Source organism: Salvelinus namaycush, chromosome 11 (assembly GCF_016432855.1).
Source record: "Salvelinus namaycush isolate Seneca chromosome 11, SaNama_1.0, whole genome shotgun sequence".
In the NCBI taxonomy this organism is placed as follows: Eukaryota; Metazoa; Chordata; class Actinopteri; order Salmoniformes; family Salmonidae; genus Salvelinus; species Salvelinus namaycush.
The window spans coordinates 29958807-29977653 of NC_052317.1; the positions used below are offsets into that span (position 1 = coordinate 29958807).

The window sequence follows — 18847 nt, forward strand, 5'->3', positions numbered from 1 at the left end:
GGGAAATCTGAGGTTTGTAGGTTTTCAACTCATCGCCTATCAAATACAAAGTGGGATATGGGTCATTTTGCACTTCCTACGGCTTCCACTAGATGTCAACAGTCTTTAGAACCTTGTCTGATGCTTCTACTGTGAAGTGGGGCCGAAGGAGAGGGGATTGAGTGAGGTCTATCATGAGCTGAACATGCGCTGACCATGCGCGTTCATGTGAGAGTGAGCTCTGTTCTATTGCATTTCTGAAGACAAAGGAATTCTCCGGTTGGAACATTATTGAAGATTTATGTTAAAAACATCCTAAAGATTGATTCAATACATCGTTTAACATGTTTCTACTGACTGTTAGGGAACTTTTTGACATTTCGTCTGCTTTTAGTGAACGCGCTTCGTGACTTTGGATTTGTTTACCAAACGCGCTAACAAAAGTAGCTATTTGGACATAAATGATGGACATTACCCGAACAAATCAAACATTTATTGTGGAACTGGGATTCCTGGGAGTGCATTCTGATGAAGATCATCAAAGGTAAGTGAATATTTATAATGTTATTTCTGACTTCTGTTGACTGCACAATATGGCGGGTACCTGTATGGCTTGATTGGGCTCTGAGCGCCGACCTTAGATTATTGCATGGTTTTTGCTTTTTCCGTAAAGCTTTTTTGAAATCTGACACAGCGGTTGCATTAAGGAGAAGTGGATCTAAAATTCCATGTATAACACTTGATCTTTGATCAACGTTTATTATGAGTATTTCTGGAAATTGATGTGGCTCTCTGCAAAATCACCGGATGTTTTTGGAACTACTGAACATAACGCGCCAATGTATACTGAGATTTTTTTATATAAACTTTACCGAACAAAACATACATGTATTGTGTAACATGAAGTCCTATGAGTGTCATCTGATGAAGATCATCAAAGGTTAGTGATTCATTTTATCTCTATTTCTGCTTTTTGTGACTCCTGTCTTTGGTTGGGAAAATGGCTGTGTTTTTCTGTGATTTGGTGGTGACCTAACATAATAGTTTGTGGTGCTTTCGCTGTAAAGCCTTTTTGAAATCGGACACTGTGGTGGGATTAACAACAAGATTACCTTTAAAATGGTATAAGATAGTTGTATGTTTGAGGAATTTTAATTATGAGATTTCTGTTGTTTGAATTTGGTGCCCTGCACTTTCACTGGCTGTTGTCATATCGATCCCGTTAACGGGATTGCAGCCCTAAGTTAAACTGCTTTGTCCCATAGTATGTGGATGTAACTGTAATATTTGTCCATGCAGATCCTAAACTGGAAGGAGAGAGCCAAATGCCTGTAAAGAGGGAGACTGTGTCGATTCGGCTGAGTATGTTCGCGGCCCACAATGCATTTCACCATTGTGAGCAGTGTCACCATTATTGTGAAGGAAGCCCTGCCACACAGGTCAGTACATAGGGAGGGAACAAAGCCATCTATATATTTAGATCTAAAGATGGTTCTGGAAGGGGAAAAGTAGTTTGTCATTGTGAAGAGATTGTTTGTCTCATGGGAGAACTTGATTTATTGGCTTAACTAACAGAACACCTGTGTCAACTATTGCTGTGTTGTGTGTTCTCAACAGCCCCACCCTTCTTCTACTTTTCTAAACCTCTAGAAAAACACCACCCAACTTGAAGAAGGACTGTTGTGCTGAGCATAGCAGCCTTTTGTGCTGGGTGGTGTGCTGGGCGGTGTGTTGGGTGGTGGAGCTCTGAGTGTACAGGGTGTGTAACGATGTGTGTTTTTGTTCAGCTGTCGGAGTGTACCTTCCACGCCTTCACATTCTGCTCATCCATGCTGGGAGAGGAGGTGCAGCTCCACTTCATCATCCCCAAGGCCAAGGAGCAGCACTTTGTCTTCAGCCAGCACGGCAGGCACCTGGAGAGCATGAGGCTGCCCCTCGTCTCTGCGCAGGTAAAGGGTGATATGGACAATCTTGAGTCTGCCCTCGAGTTCTAAGAATGTTGTTCCCAAGATGAGTATGAATAGTGGCAAGGAATGTTCTCCCTTCAGCTTCTGTAATCAGTAGTGCATTTTTTATGTATATTTTTTTATTTCACCTTTATTTAACCAGGTAGGCTAGTTGAGAACAAGTTATCATTTACAACTGTGACCTGGCCAAGATAAAACAAAGCAGTTCGACACCTACAACAACACAGAGTTACACATGGAATACACAAACATATAGTCAATAATGTAGTAGAAAAAGTCTATATACAGTGTGTGCAAATGAGGTAAGATACGGGAGGTAAGGCAATAAATAGGCCATGGTGGCAAAGTAATTACAATATTGTCGGGTTCACCTAGAGGTCATGAAAAGGGTTGTACCAAAGTGTTTGATGTATTAGAAAAAATGTATTATGCTTATGTTTTATTAATAGAAGGGGAGGGGTTAAAAGACCCCTCCTTCCTTACATTTATAGGGTTTTAGACTACTGATTAACAATATATATATTAATTGTAGAAGTTTAGTATTGTTCTACATTTGTATTTTGTTTTCTCTCTCTCTTTTTCTGCCTCATTATAAAGAGGCCCTTCTTAGAAATGTGTGACTTAGAAAGAACTCTGCAGGGGAGTGAAGGAGATAAGACCAGGTAAACATTCCACAATAAATCAACTTTGGGGGAAGGGGACATTTACTGCTAAGTGTTTAGCTAACAAATGCCCTGTTTATACAGCTTTATAGGCATGGTTTTGGTCCCAGGAGTAGAGTATGATGACGTAGGCAGTGACATCACCAGGGCGCGACTTAGGTTTTAATAAAATCCCTGGAGACCTTTTGTTGGATGCAGAACTTACTCAGCAACATTCATGCTATGTTCCTGTTTGTCAACTTCTGTCTGCAATTGCATTAATAAAGGTTTTTAAATTATTTAATTAAAGATATTGTCATAATGCTAATTTCACCAATGAGTAACTAATTGATAAGGAAACGAGGAAACGAACACTAACAATATACCAATTAAACACTGGAGTTATAGATGTGCAGAAGATGAATGTGCAAGTAGAGATACTGGGGTGCAAAGGAGCAAGATAAATAAATAAATACAGTATGGGGATGAGGTAGTTGGATGGGCTATTTACAGATGGGCTATGTACAGGTGCAATGATCTGTGAGCTGCTCTGACAGCTGGTGCTTAAAGCTAGTGAGGGAGATATGAGTCTCCAGCTTCAGTGATTTTTGCAGTTCGTTCCAGTCATTGGCAGCAGAGAACTGGAAGAAAAGGCGGCCAAAGGGGGAATTGGCTTTGGGGGTGACCTGTGAGATATACCTGCTGGAGCGCGTGCTACGAGAGGGTGCTGCTATGGTGACCAGTGAGCTGAGATAAGGCGGGGCTTTACCTAGCAAAGACTTGTAGATTACCTGGAGCCAGTGGGTTTGGCGACGAGTATGAAGCGAGGGCCAGCCAACGAGAACGTACAGGTCGCAGTGGTGGGTAGTATATGGGGCTTTGGTGACAAAACGGATGGCACTGTGATAGATTGCATCCAATTTGCTGAGTAGCGTGTTGGAGGCTATTTTGTAAATGACATCGCCGAAGTCGAGGATCGGTAGGATGGTCAGTTTTACTAGGGTATGTTTGGCAGCATGAGTGAAGGATGCTTTGTTGCGAAATAGGAAGCCGATTCTAGATTTAATTCGGGATTGGAGATGCTTAATGTGAGTCTGGAAGGAGAGTTTACAGTCTAGCTAGACACCTAGGTATTTGTAGTTGTCCACATATTGTAAGTCAGAACCGTCCAGAGTAGTGATGCTGGACCGGCGGGCAGGTGTGGGCAGCGATCAGTTTAAGAGCATGCATTTAGTTTTACTTGCATTTAAGAGCAGTTGGAGGCCACGGAAGGAGAGTTGTATGGCATTGAAGCTCGTCTGGAGATTAGTTAACACAGTGTCCAAAGAAAGGCCAGAAGTATACAGAATGGTGTCGTCTGCGTAGAGGTGGATCAGAGAATCACCAGCAGCAAGAGCCACATTGTTGATGTATACAGAGAAGAGAGTCGACCCGAGAATTGAATTCTGTGGCACCCCCATAGAGACTGCCAGAGGTCCGGACAACAGGCCCTCCAATTTGACACACTGAACTCTATCTGAGAAGTAGTTGGTGAACCAGGCGAGGCAGTCATTTGAGAAACCAAGACTATTGAGTCTGCCAATAAGAATGTGATGATTGACAGAGTGGAAAGCCTTGGCCAGGTCGATGAATATGGCTGCACAGTAATGTCTCTTATCGATGGCGGTTATGATATTGTTTAGGACCTTGAGCATGGCTGAGGTGCACCCATGACCAGCTCGGAAACCAGATTGCATAGCAGAGAAGGTACGGTGGGATTCGAAATGGTCGGTAATCTGTTTGTTAACTTGGCTTTCGAAGACCTTAGAAAGGCAGGGCAGGATGGATATAGGTCTGTAGCAGTTTGGGTCTAGAGTGTCTCCTCCTTTGAAGAGGGGGATGATCACGGCAGCTTTCCAATCTTTGGGAATCTCAGACGATACGAAAGAGAGGTTGAACAGGCTAGTAATAGGGGTTGAAACAATTTCGGCAGATAATTTTAGAAAGAGAGGGTCCAGATTGTCTAGCCCGGCTGATTTGTAGGGGTCCAGATTTTGCAGCTCTTTCGGAACATCAGCTATCTGGATTTGGGTGAAGGAGAAATGGGGGAGGCTTGGGTGAGTTGCTGTGGGGGGTGCAGGGCAGTTGACCGGGGTAGGGGTAGCCAGGTGGAAAGCATGGCCAGCCGTAGAAAAATACTTATTGAAATTCTCAATTATAGTGGATTTATCGGGGGTGTCGTGTCTTTGGCTATGCCGGATTAAGTGTTATGACATGCTATTCTATAAAATACTTTCTCCGTAATTAATATTACCTGATTGAGCTAATCATGTAAATGTAATTAACTAGAGAGGAGGGGCACCACGAAATAATATTTATAGAGCTGTTATCTTCTGAATAAACTCTTAAAGACCTAGTAATATTTTACATCAATAGCAGTCAATATTAATCGTCACCTTATTTCAGTCTCATCTGAAAGTTGTAAATTCTTGGTTATCTTCACGAACCCTGGCTAACATGTTGAATCAGCAATACAAAATTGGGTTTAATTATTTATTTACTAAATACCTAACTAAATCACACAGAATTACATATACACAGAATAAATCATACCTTGATTACAAATTACATCATAAAGGAAAACGTCCCTAGCGGGCGGAACAGATATGACAGCTTGTTACACAAAAGAAAGGGGCTGGGTTTGAGTGAAAGAGCGGGAAGACTGAGGAACAAAGGGCGAATCTGTGCTATCGTAAATACAATATCTTATGCATTCTAAATTACCGCCCATTTGGAAAAGGAAAATGCAATAAATATTTACTCTGAGCTGTGCTTCAGTAGGTTGGTGGTAGATGGAAGGCCGTGTTGCCCAACCGGGTCCTTTGAAGAATGTCTCTGCTGCTGCTGCTGAGTGGTAGACTGGATACTCTGTCTGTCCTAATTTACGTTTGCAGCTGCTGTTGCTAACAACGTCTAGGAGGTATCACTTCTATAGTGAATAAGAGTTCAAAGTTCATACCATTCGCAACCAAAGCTCATGCTGAGGTTGGCTTAGTTCTGTAGTTGACATGTTTTCTGAACCATTCTGACATTGGACCGTCGTCCTCACATCCTCGGAACAGGAGGTTAAATTTTTGTCTTTGGCTTATATAGTGGAGGGAGAGGGGTGTGTCTGAAAAGTTTCTTACCCATGTCTCTTCACAGGGGCGGGCCACTGGTTGAGCAGAGCCCTAAACTTATGAAAACCCAAATCTCTCATTTGGAAGCTAAAATTACATTTCATCTCTTCACAAATAATTTTATATTCAAACATTTGAATTAAACAACAATTCCATGTGAATCCGATACCTCTGATGTGCAGACTTTCCACAGTAGAGGATGCCAATTTCTTTTTGAAAAAGCTAGCCTTAGCTTTCCTAACTGCATGTAATATGCTTCAATGAAACAGTGCCAGAAGCAACATTTAAGCAACACCTACAGTAAGCAACACATTATCAACACAGACACTCACATCATTATGTTACAAGAAGTTGCCACATGTCTCACACAGAGCGATCTATACACTGATGTACCTCTCCTTCTCTCACTTTAGTGGTTTGATGCTAATGAGCCCTGGTCCTAGCCTAATGGAAGTAGCCTGATCTCGTGATAGCTCAGCTCAACAGTCAGTCTGCTTGACCAGGCTACCTGGGCCCTAGCCGGCTACACTATGCAACTTTAATTATATCTCTACTTCCTCTCCCCAGGACCCCAGTCTGTTGAAGAGCCCCATCTTCACCCCGACCACGGGGCGTCAGGAGCTCGGCCTTTTCAACATTTTCCACGCCATGGAGGGCACCGCCCACCTCCACATCCTGGTGGTCAAGGAGTACGAGATGCAACACTACAGGAAAACATGGCCCAACCACATCCTGCTGGTGCTGCCAGCCATGTTGAACAGCGCCGGAGTCGGTGAGTGTCTGGGCTCTGCGGTGAAGTTTCCCTTAGGTACAGTTCTAGGATCAGCTTTCCCTCCCACAATGCTAACCTTAACCATTAGTGGGGAAAATACAAAACTGACCCAACATCAGCGTCTAGGGGCAACCTCACCCCTCATTTAGATATAGTTCCTCTCATTTCATTGGTCTAGTTCTGTGATCCCTGATTGGAGAGTTGCAGTACTACAGGTTTTTCGTCCCATCATAGTGCTCAATAAGGTGTTTCACTGCTGAGTGGTAGCATTGAGGACCATAGTAATTTGTGATAGAACACTCAGCAAAGAGATCATAGAGTTGCCATGTGTTGTATAAACTACATTTATGTCTTTCTTTATATACTAATGTATTTTACACTTTTAGTTTGTCCAGTAGCTTATCTCTCTCTGCTGATAGTGATGAATTTATGGCAGTCAGTGTGAACATCAAGAGACGCACTGTATCTTGCCATCTGTTGAGTAAGGTTGTAGTCAGTAGGTGAGTTAAATATTACATTAACCAATAGGGTAGGGCCTGGTCAATGAAAACACAAGCAGGCCAGTAGTCTGATATATGGATCCACCAATCAGGTGTGTAGTCTTTATGGATGGACCAATAGTGTTGCAGCACTACAGGCACATGGCACGTGCAGCAATAGGGGCATTAGGTAAAGAGCGAAAAAACAGGACAGTTCAGCAGGTGGACGGACCAATAAAGTAATAATTAAAATTCAGGTCAAAGCTACTGTGTTCAGACTGTCGTTTGAGTTAGAGCCTTAGAGTTGGAGCTCTGTGGTAGAGCTCTTTGGTTAGTGGTTGGCAAATATTTTTCTGCTGTGTTCATACAATTTGTGAATTTGACCCACAATACATCTGTTGGATTTGACCTTGGTGATAACCACGGTCCAGACCTTTTTCTAGTCAGGTCATGTGACTAGACCAAACTAAATAAAATAGAAAGGAATCAGTGGATCTCCACCATCATCATATATGTCATTATGGTCAGAGTCCTGGTCAAAAGTAATGCACCATATTGGGAATAGAGTGCCATTTGGAACGTACCCACTGTCAGTAACATAGCTGTAACATTACTGTTGTCTCTGTCCCAGGCGCAGCTCGGTTCATGATCAAGGAGCTGTCATACCACAACCTGGAGCTGGAGAGGAACCGTCTGGAAGAGCAGGGGGTCAAGAGGCAGGACATCTGGCCCTTCATAGTCATGATGAACGACTCCTGTGTGCTCTGGAACGCACACCAGCCCCAGTACAGCAGCAGGTACAGTTTCAAACTCAAACTTGCATGCACACGCACGCATGCAAGCATATCCTCATGTGTGGCTCAGTTGGTAGAGCATGGCACTTGCAACGCCAGGGTTGTGGGTGTGATTCCCACTGGGGACCAGTATGAAAAAGTACCAACATGTATGCACTCACTACTGTAAGTTGCTCTGGATAAGAGTGACTAAATGACTAAAATGTAAAATATATATATATATATACTCAAAAACTCCCTGATTGTTGGCCCATGAAAATTGATCTGCAATGAATTCTCAGAAAGAACCATCATTTATCTGGACTACTCTATCAACACCCTTACTAATATCTGTCTCTTCCCTCTCTCCCTCAGTGATATGGCAGACACAGGGCCCAGTCTGACCAACGTGTCTTTGAAGACGGTGCTGCAGCACATTGAGGCTACTCCTAAGATCTTCCTGTATACCATGTGTGGCACCCGCAAGTGGAGCAGTGCCCTGGCCCGCCGCCTGCCTGCCATGCCCTTCTCCCGATGCCACCTCCATGACTTTGTCATGCTCAATGTGGACCTGACACAGAACGTACAGTACGACCTCAACAGGTACAGCTGTGAGGAGGTGGACTTCAACCTGAGAGCCAACAGCAGTGGTCTGCTGCTCTGTCGTTTCAACCACTTCAGCCTGATGAACAAACACATCCCCTTTGGAGGACACAAGGACTTCCTGGTCAAACCCAAATTCACAGTGAGTTTTCTGCTCCTACTTTTTCTACCACATCCTTCTTTTTAACTTTTATATATATATATATATATATATATATATATACAGTACCAGTCAAAAGTAAGGACACACCTACTCATTCAAGGGTTTTTCTTTGTGCTTTTTATTATTTTCTACATTATAGAATAATAGTGAAGACATCACTACTATGAAATAACTTTGTGCTTTTGTCTGTGCCCAATAATGTTTGTACCATGTTTTGTGCTGCTGCCATGTTGTGTTGCTACTGTGTTGCTACCATGTTGTTGTCATGTTGTGTTGCTACCTTGCTGTGTTGTCATGTGTTGCTGCCATGCTATGTTGTTGTCTTAGGTCTCTCTTTATGTAGTGTTGTATTGTCTCTCTTGTTGTGATGTGTGTTTTGTCTTATATTTTAATTACATTTTGGGATTTTTAATCCCAGGAGGAGGCCTTTTGGTAGGCCGTCATTGTAAATAAGAATTTGTTCTTAACTGACTTGCCTAGCTAAATAAAGGTAAAATACAAAAATGAAATAACACAAGGAATCATGTAGTAACCAACAAAGTGTTAAACAAATCAAATATATTTTAAATTCTTCAAAGTAGCCACCCTTGCCTTGATGACAGCTTTTCACACTCTTGGCATTCTCTCAAGCAACTTCATGAGGAATGCTTTTCCAACAGTCTTGAAGGAGTTCCCACATATGCTGAGCACTTATTGGCTGCTTTTCCTTCACTCTGCGGTCCAACTCATCCCACACAATCTCAATTGGGTTGAGGTCAGATGATTGTGGAGGCCAGGTCATCTGATGCAGCACTCCATCACTCTCCTTGGTCAAATAGCCCTTACACAGCTTTGAGGAGTGTTTTGAGTCATTGTCCTGTTGAAAAACAAATGATAGTCCCACTAAGCGCAAACCAGATGGGATGGCGTATCGCTGCACAATGCTGGTTAAGTATGCCTTGAATTCTAAATAAATCACTGACAATGTCACCAGCAAAGCACCCCCATCCTCCTCCATGCTTCACGATGGACACCACACATGCGTAGATCATCTGTTCACCTACTCTGCATCTCACAAAGACATGGTGGTTGGAACCAAAAATCGCTAACTTGGACTCATCAGACCAAAGGACAGATTTCCACCTGTCTAATGTCCATTGCTCTTGTTTCTTGGCCAAGCAAGTCTCTTCTTCTTATCAAGTTTAGTATTGTTTTTTTTTTGCAGCAATTTGATAATGAAGGCCTGATTCACGCCTTCTCCTCTGAACAGTAGATGTTGATGTGTCTGTTACTTGAATTCTGTGAAGCATTTATTTCGGCTGCAATCTTAGGTGCAGTCAACACTAATGAACTTATGCTCTGCAGCAGAGGTAACTCTGGGTCTTCCTTTCCTGTGGCGGTCCTCATGAGAGCCAGTTTCATCATAGCGCTTGATGGTTTTTGCGACTGCACTTTCAAAGTTCCTGACATTTTCCGTATTGACTGACCTTCATGTCTTAAAGTAATGATGGACTGTCGTTTCTCTTTGCTTATTTGAGCTGTTCTTGCCATAATATGGACTTGGTCTTTTACCAAATTGGGCTATCTTCTGTATACCAACCCTACCTTTTCACAACACAACTGATTGGCTCAAATGCATTAATAAGAAGGAAAGAAATTCCACAAATGAACTTTTAACAAGGCACACCTGTTAATTGAAATGCATTCCAGGTGACTACCTCATGAAGCTGGTTGAGAGAATGCCAAGCATGTTCAAAGCTGTCATCAAGGTAAAGGGTTGCTACTTTGAAGAATCTCAAGTATAAAATATTTTTTAATTTCTATAACACTTTTTTGGTTACTACATGATTCCATATGTTTTATTTCATAGCTTTGATGTATTCATTATTATTCTACAATGTAGAAAATCGTAAAAATAAAGAAAAACCTTGGAATGAGTAGGTGTGTCTAAATGTTTGACTGGTATTGTACATAATATAGTGTGTTTGTATGTGCCTGAATATGTCTGAAACACAGTCAGTCAACCTAACCCCCACCCTGCTCCCCCTCTAGGTGATGGAGAATCCAGCCCCCATCAGCCCGTACCAGTATGTCTGTGCCCCAGACAGTGATCACACCCTCCTGGCTGCCCCGGCTCAGTTCCTCCTAGAGAAGTTCCTCCAAAGCTGCAGCCACAGACTGTTCCCCAAGGCAGTACAGAACAACAGCAACCCTGTGCTGTCCATAGACAGTTTCCTCAACATAGGCCCTGAGGTAAGATCTAGACAGCTACCTCAACATAGGCCCTGAGGTAAGTTCCATAGACAGTTTCCTCAACATAGGCCCTGAGGTAAGATCTAGACAGCTACCTCAACATAGGCCCTGAGGTAAGTTCCATAGACAGTTTCCTCAACATAGGCCCTGAGGTAAGATCTAGACAGCTACCTCAACATAGGCCCTGAGGTAAGTTCCATAGACAGTTTCCTCAACATAGGCCCTGAGGTAAGTTCCATAGACAGTTTCCTCAACATAGGCTCTGAGGTAAGTTCCATAGACAGTTGCCTGAACATAGGCTCTGAGGTAAGATCTAGACAGCTACCTCAACATAGGTCCTGAGGTAAGTTCCATAGACAGTTGCCTGAACATAGGCTCTGAGGTAAGATCTAGACAGCTACCTCAACATAGGCCCTGAGGTAAGTTCCATAGACAGTTGCCTGAACATAGGCTCTGAGGTAAGATCTAGACAGCTACCTCAACATAGGCCCTGAGGTAAGTTCCATAGACAGTTGCCTGAACATAGGCTCTGAGGTAAGATATAGACAGCTACCTCAACATAGGCCCTGATGTAAGACTACTTGCAGTAAGTTTCTTGCAATAGAATTCTGTGACTTTAAAGAATATTTCTCTCCAAACTTTGAATCCTAAAAGATGTTTCCGGAGATGTCAGATTTGTCTAAAATCCTAATTTGTCTAAAATTCGTATTCATGTCCTCATTACATGTAGCGCCAAAAGACCACTAAAAATCTGTAAAGTTCTCTACTTTTGATAGATTTAAACAGACAATTTTGGAATCACCTTGGTCACAACCATGAACTGTCAACTCCGTCTGCCTGATAGATTAAGATAGAATATGAATTTTGGTTAAAATATGTTACATGTCATTAGATTTTGGAGTCATAAAGCTACTGAGGAAAAACTAAATTGCTGCTTTGTATACCACTTGAATGAAGAAGAACATTTTTATTTTTGTCAACTATGTAAAACATCAACTCCGTCAGACTGTTGCAAGATCTGATAGAATGGTTGTTTTTATTGGGGATTTTCAAATGAATCATTCTCCATATTTTACAAATGTTTGTATTGAACTTTTATTTTTAGAGGCAATAATATGTCTGTTTTTAATATCTATTGTCATCTCCGTCAGTGGCTTGTCAATTCCATCACTGATGGTGAGATATCGTTTTTTTGTAAACATTCAGAAAAAATATTAGAATCACTGTTCTGCAACATTTGCTGTTGAAGTATATGCTATTCTAGGTATAAGGGATAATATTTGCTTTATACATGTTGTTTTATGTTCTCAACCTAGAAAACATGCCAAAATGCTAACAAAATCACCCCTGGAGTCTTTAATAGAGCTATAAAACAAAACAAAAAAGATGTTTGGAGATTTGTATTCCATATTTGAATAATCTAAAATTAGAATTAAACAATCAAGGCCTTTAAACACTTGTTGGATAATAATTGTAAAAATGAAATGCCTTTTATGGTGTCTGGAGTTGACATGAATCCCGTTAGTTGATAAAATGTTTTAAAATAATAATTAGGAGGTTGTTCCTTTACATGGTGTGATGGCTAATACTTTGGTCAATCACAATATAGTTGAGATTGTCCCATCTTTTAAGAATCCCTGAGTTCTAAAACAGCAAAAAAATCTGAGCCTCGTGTCAAAATGTGTAGAATAGCACGAGATTCTCTGTAAAACTTCACGTTTTTTCTCTCTGGCCTATGGGGGGAGGGTGTTTAACATAGGCCCTGAGGTAAGATTTAGTCAGTTACCTCAACATAGGCCCTGAGAAAATCTTAAGATTTCCACATTTTGTTGTGTTACAGCTTGAATTTAAAATGGATTAAATATAAATGTTTGGTCACTGGCCTATACACAATACCCTTACAATGTCAAAGTGGTGTGTGTGTGTGTGTTGGCCACCGTACTCTGGTGCTAACCTTGTCAAGATATTCTCCACTGCTGTGCTCGTTATCGAGGCCACTGGGCACTCGTTGTACTTCGACTATTTAAAACTCAAACGGGTCACTTCCCTAGATAACCGCGTCTAGGAAGGTTGTTAGCCTACTCAGCTATAAGACGTGAGATTTGGATTGCCTCCCCTTAGGCATCCCTCTCCCCTGGTATTACTGGCATGCTACAAGCTAGCTGCCACTGTGTGTCATCAGCTAGTTTACTAACTCCACCTAGCTGCCACTGTGTGTCATCAGCTAGTTTACTAACTCCACCTAGCTGCCACTGTGTGTTGTCAGCTTGGCTTACCAAACGACGGCCATTCGTGCGTGTTTCACATTAATAAGCCTATGTGATATCTTTCCTAAACATGATATATCTCCTGCTCCAGCCCTGTGGTCATAGCTAGGCTCACCCTAAATTGTTTGGCAGGTGCTGTACAATTCCTGCCAGATTATTGTAGCTCTCTACCTTTACTCTTTTATTGTGGTAGATGTTGTAATACAGTCTCCAGTTACTATTATATTAGTTCATTTGAGTAATCAGTTTATTGCATAAGAATTATTTTATTTGTTTATTTTATAAATTTTTCTTCACATTCTGAGAGAACACTGGGCATGCATGGCCGCTCCTCTTGTGGAGCTAAACTACAAGTAGAAGATGGTCATGACCTGTGCCCCGCCTGCCTAAGCGTTGGCCACCTGTATGAGGCCCTTGCTGAACCCTGCATTAACTGCACCATTATGCCTGTGAAAGTAAGGGAAGCGAGGTTAGTCAGAATTGACAGCCTGGTTTTCATAGATAATTTACCAGCGTTGTTCACCTAGATCCACCCAGGGCGACCAAAAGAGCTAAAGCCCACGAAACTGATGGCTTTCACGTTCCTGTTTTACCAGAACACAGGCATTTTCTGCGGTTCGCCATCCAAAGCCAGGCATACCAGTTTGTGATATTACCCTTCGACCTCTCCCAGGCTCCTTGCATCTCCACAAGATGTGTGAGTGCAGCCCTGATCTCCCTCCACCTACAGGGGATCAAGATCCTTCCTTACTTTGACGACGGGCTCATCTGCTCCCCCTCTCGCGAGTTTGTGGCCGAGAACCAAGCGCTGACACTGACCCACCTTACCATGAACAACAAAAAGAGCGACTTCACAACAAGCCTAAGGGTCACCTTTATTGGTATGGCTCTGAACTCCAGTACTATGATTCCATGTAAACAACTCAGTGTGTGGACAGCATTCTTCTTCTGCAATTTTCCAGTTGAATGAGTGGTGAAGGTACAAACGTTCCGACAACTGATGGGCACACTCACGGCGGCCTCCGGGGTGACACCGTTAAGCCTCCTGTCTTTAAGACCACTACAAGTGTGGTTTAATGACCTCCTCTTGGACCCCAAGTGGGACAGAAACACCAAAATGCAGGTGACATGGGCATGCTACTCTACTCTGCGGCCATGGAGGAAGAGAACCTACCTGACTACAGATGTCCCTCTTGGATCAATTCCAGTAAGGCGGGAACTGACAACCGACGCTTCACTAACAGGCTGGGGAGCACTGTGGCAACACAGGTCTGTATGGGGAGAGTGGCTCCCCCGCTGGAGAAAAATGCACATCAACGTGCTAGAACTTCAGACAGTTTACCTAGCCCTGAATCACTTTCTGCCGGTTCCTGATACAATCAGACAATACATTGACAGTGTTCCACATCAACCATCAAGGGGGAATGAGGTGGCCCAACAACTTCTAACATGGGCCGTAGGAGCCATTAATCTCCCAGGCAAGGTGAACAAAGTGGCAGACTTCTTGTCGTGACAGAAACCCCGGAATAATGGAGACTTCACCCGCAAGTAGTGAAGATGATATGGCAGCGGTTTGGAACTGAACATGTGGACCTGTCCGGGCGACAAATTGGGATCTGCGACTAGTATTGGAGGCTTTGACAAACCTCCCTTCGAACATACGGAGGAGTCAGACATAAAATGGTTACCTCTGAAAACGGCTTTCCTCTTAGCTATTTCATCAGTGAAACGTGGGAGTGAGCTCCACGCACTCTCTATGAGTCCTGTCTGCATACCATGGAAGGCCTTATGGCCCTATCCAGCCTTATGCCTAAATGTATCACCCCTTCACATCAAGCCATCGAGCTGGCGGCCTACTTCCCTCACTCCTTTCCAGTATGCGGAGGAGGAGCGAGCAAATCTCCAGTGTCCAGGCTGTTCCCTCAAATGCTATATGCAAGCCTTGGAGCACTACAGGAAATCAGACCAGCTGTTTCTGTGCTTCGTTGGGAAGTCAAAAGACCTTGCATTGTCCAAGCAGAGGCTTTCTCACTGGGTTGTGGATGTCATTGCTCAGGCCTACAAGGGTATAGGGCTCCCTGTCCCAGAAAGTGTGATATGTTACTGGACCAGAAGTGTTGTCACATCTTGGGCTGCACTGAGAGGCGTCCCCCTGAATGAGATATGCACAGATGCTGCCTGGTCATCGCCCTGCACGTTCTCAAGATTTTACAATGTCAACGTCGCATCCTGCCACAACATGGGGTCTGCCATTCTTCCAGTGGCACCGGCACATTAATCAGAGGTTATTAGTGCTATTCCTTGCGACCTTGTTGGTATGAATACTGACAGTCTTCCAAGTATTTGTAGAACCATAGTTACATTCGTAACTTCCGTTCAACTTCATACATATAAAACAGAAGTTACCAATGTAACTATGGTTTTACAAATACCTGGAAGACCGTCAGTACTTTCCTGTCACTGAATCTTTGGGCGAGAAGATTCTCTAAAACAGTGTGTGGTCTGACATACAGTTTAAATGAACCGTGGGGGCACGTCACCGTATGAATCACTCTATTAATATTATTACTCGACCTACGCGGAGATTGAGAGATATGATCCATACTTTCAAACGTGTTGACGGTCTTCCAGGTATTCGTTGAACAATTGATACTTCTGTTTTTCAGGATGAAAAGGAAACAGAATGGAGCTAAGCACAGGCAAAGTCCTAGAGGATAACCTGGTTCAGTCTGCTTTCCAACAGACACTGGGAGATGAATTCATGTTTCAGCAGGATAATAACCTAAACAACACAGGAGCTGCTTACCAAGAAGACAGTGAATGTTCCTGAGTGGCTGTGTTACAGTTTTGACTTAAATCTAATTGAAAATCTATGGCAAGACTTGAAAATGGTTGTCTAGCAATGATCAACAACCAATTATTTGCCAGAGCTTGAAGAATTTTGAAAAGAATAGTTGCACAATCCAGGTGTGGAAGGCTCTTAGAGACTTACCTAGAAAGAGTCACAGCTGTAATTGCTGCCGAAGGTGATTCTAACATGTAGAACATGTAAGGGGAATGAATACTTTCTGAAGGCCAACTCGTGTCCAACTCATGCATTGATTTCTGCAAAATAAATGTATTGTAAAAATGTTAAGTCAAGCACAGGTTTTAAGAATTTTTCGTATAGGATTTGGACAATTGGAATGATTCCATGTTCCCATGATAAAACATCATGACTGAGATGGTGGAGATGTGACTGTGCTTTCTGCATCCCCAGGTGTCAGTATGCTACGTCAGCTCCAGGCCACACTCCTCTAACCTGGACCACCAGGGTCTGGTCTTCAGCGGCCTGCTGCTCTACTTGTGTGACTCCTTCGTTGTCTCTGGCCTCCTCAAGAAGTTTCACTTCATCAAAGGTAACTAATGCTATTTTCTATGTTGTGTTTTGTTAGCCCTTATGTATAGTTAAGTGTAACCTCATCCATAGTTTTGGAACCATGAAAGGTTTGACCAATGTAATGTCTGTGAGGCCTAGGGCTATTAATCTTCAATTCAATTCACTCGATCAATATCACCTTTCTGACTGGTTCTCTGACCTCTGATTATAATGTTTTCCAATATATACATCCAAAATGACATATACTGTATAATGAACCATACAACAATACACGTATATACCGTAAGAAAACAATGGCACCTTTCTGATTGGTTCCTTGACCTATGACCTCTGACCCCTGACCCTGTTCCTAGGTGCCACATTGTGTGTGATCTGCAGGGACCGTAACTCTCTGCGTCAGACCATCATGCGGCTGGAGTTGGAGGATGAGTGGCAGTTCCGCCTGAGGGATGAGTTCCAGACGGCCAACTGCAGCGAGGACCGGCCCCTCTACTTTCTCACCGGACGCCATGTTTAACCCTGAGACTGATGCCAGACCTGCCCAGGTGCCCTCATGTTCCATAGACCCTAACCAGGCAGAAGGATAACCACCAACCACTGATCTCAGACCAGTTAACAATCACAATTATTCTCTGTCTGTCAGAGGATCAGAGAGATGTATTGGGGCACACCCAGGCCCCAAGTGCCCTGTATGGACACGTGGTCATCATCAATGTGGATGTAACTTCTCCTTTACGCTCCTCTACCACGCTGCACTATGTTCGGATGAGCCTAACATTGTTCAGCCAGAGACTCTTAACTGAGGCTTGTGTTGGAGTCTGTCCCTGATCTGAGCCTGTTTGAAAATCAAAGACTTTGCTGTACAAAAATCAGCGTTATAATTAATGAAATTTTTTATTTCTTGATGTAATTTCTTTCTGCAAAAAGATACTCTCATCATCGATAACGGGACTTAAAAGGTTGTAAAAACTCAAAGATTGTAAACATGGATCTGTGACGAACGCAGTTCTTGTTGGTATGTCTTGTCGTAGACGTACGCTTTATCTCAGGGTTTTTAAAGTGAGAGGCAACAACGAGTATTCCGTCACTAGCTACTGTTTTTCTTTTTCGCCCTCAGTGTCGATTGTTGTTACTTATTACCCATTATAAACTGGGTGGTTCAAGCCCTGAATGCTGATGAGCTGACAGTCATGGTATATCAGATCGTATAGCACGGGGTATAACAAAACATGTATTTTTACTGCTCTAATTACATTGGTAACCAGTTTATAAAAGCAATAAGGCACCTCAGGGTTTTTGGTATATGGTATCCAGGAACTCTGCGTTGCGTTGTGCATTAGAACAGCCCATAGCCGTGGTATATATCGGCTATATACTACACCCCCTTGAGTCTTATTGCTTAATTGTAATGTTGTTGATACCCCAAAATATCACCCACAGAAGACATCCACATCTGCACCTTGCCCTTAACCTCCTCTACTCTCCTCACTTCTCCTCTCAAATCAAATACAATTTTATTTGTCACATGCGCCGAATACCAGATGTAGACCTTACCGTGAAATGCTTACTTACAAGCCCTTAAAACCTCTTTGGGAAAGGCGTGCCGCTAGCGGGACACCTCGACAACATCCGGTGAAATTGCAGAGCGCCAAATTCAAACTACAGAATTATAAATATTTAACTTTCATAAAATCACAAGTGTAATACATCAAAATACAGCTTAACTTCTTGTTAATCCAGCCGCTGTGTCAGATTTCAAAAAGGCTTTATGGCGAAAGCACACCATGCGATTATCTGAGGACAGCGCCCCGCATACAAAACCATGAAAAACATATTTCAACCAGGCAGGTGCGACTCGAAAGTCAGATATAATAGCGATATAATAAATGCCTTACCTTTGATGATCTTCTTCTGTTGGCACTCCAAAAGGTCCCAGTTACATCACAAATGGTCCTTTTGTTCGATAACGTCCTTCTTGATATCCATAAAAATAAATCCACCCAGTTTCCCTCCATCAAAATGCATACAAAATGAATCCCAAACGTTACTTATAAACTTTTCCAAACAAGTCAAACAACGTTTATAATCAAACCTTAGGTTCCCTAATACGTAAATAAACAATCAAATTTAAGACGGAGAATCATTATTGTCTTTACCGGAGAAAAATTCCAAAGAACGCGCTCTCATTCACGCGCTTGGAAACACTACAGCCAAAATGGGAGCCACCTAGAAAAACTACAATTTCTGGCTCATTTTTCCAAAAACCAGCCTGAAACTCTTTCAAAAGACTGTTGACATCTAGTGGAAGCCCTAGGAACTGCAATATGGGAGGATTTCGCCTTATAATAAAAGTGGCAGCCATTGAAAACAGTGGTAGGCTGAATTAATTTTTTGGGGGGGATGGTTTGTCCTCGGGGTTTTGCCTCCCATATCA

At 42.7% G+C, this 18847-nt stretch overlaps 1 protein-coding gene across 1 annotated transcript in view; it reads left to right on the top strand.

Moving 5' to 3' along the window:
• The window catches only part of LOC120055332 (GREB1-like protein), a 37823-nt gene extending 20276 nt beyond the window's left edge, over positions 1–17547 (top strand). The window contains 8 exon segments of the mRNA XM_039003206.1: positions 1279–1418; positions 1767–1928; positions 6313–6517; positions 7628–7781; positions 8145–8514; positions 10567–10767; positions 16294–16432; positions 16767–17547. Of these exon segments, the coding sequence (XP_038859134.1) occupies positions 1279–1418; positions 1767–1928; positions 6313–6517; positions 7628–7781; positions 8145–8514; positions 10567–10767; positions 16294–16432; positions 16767–16930 (1535 nt within the window). The 3' untranslated portion in view covers positions 16931–17547.
• The last annotated feature ends 1300 nt before the right edge of the window (positions 17548–18847 follow it).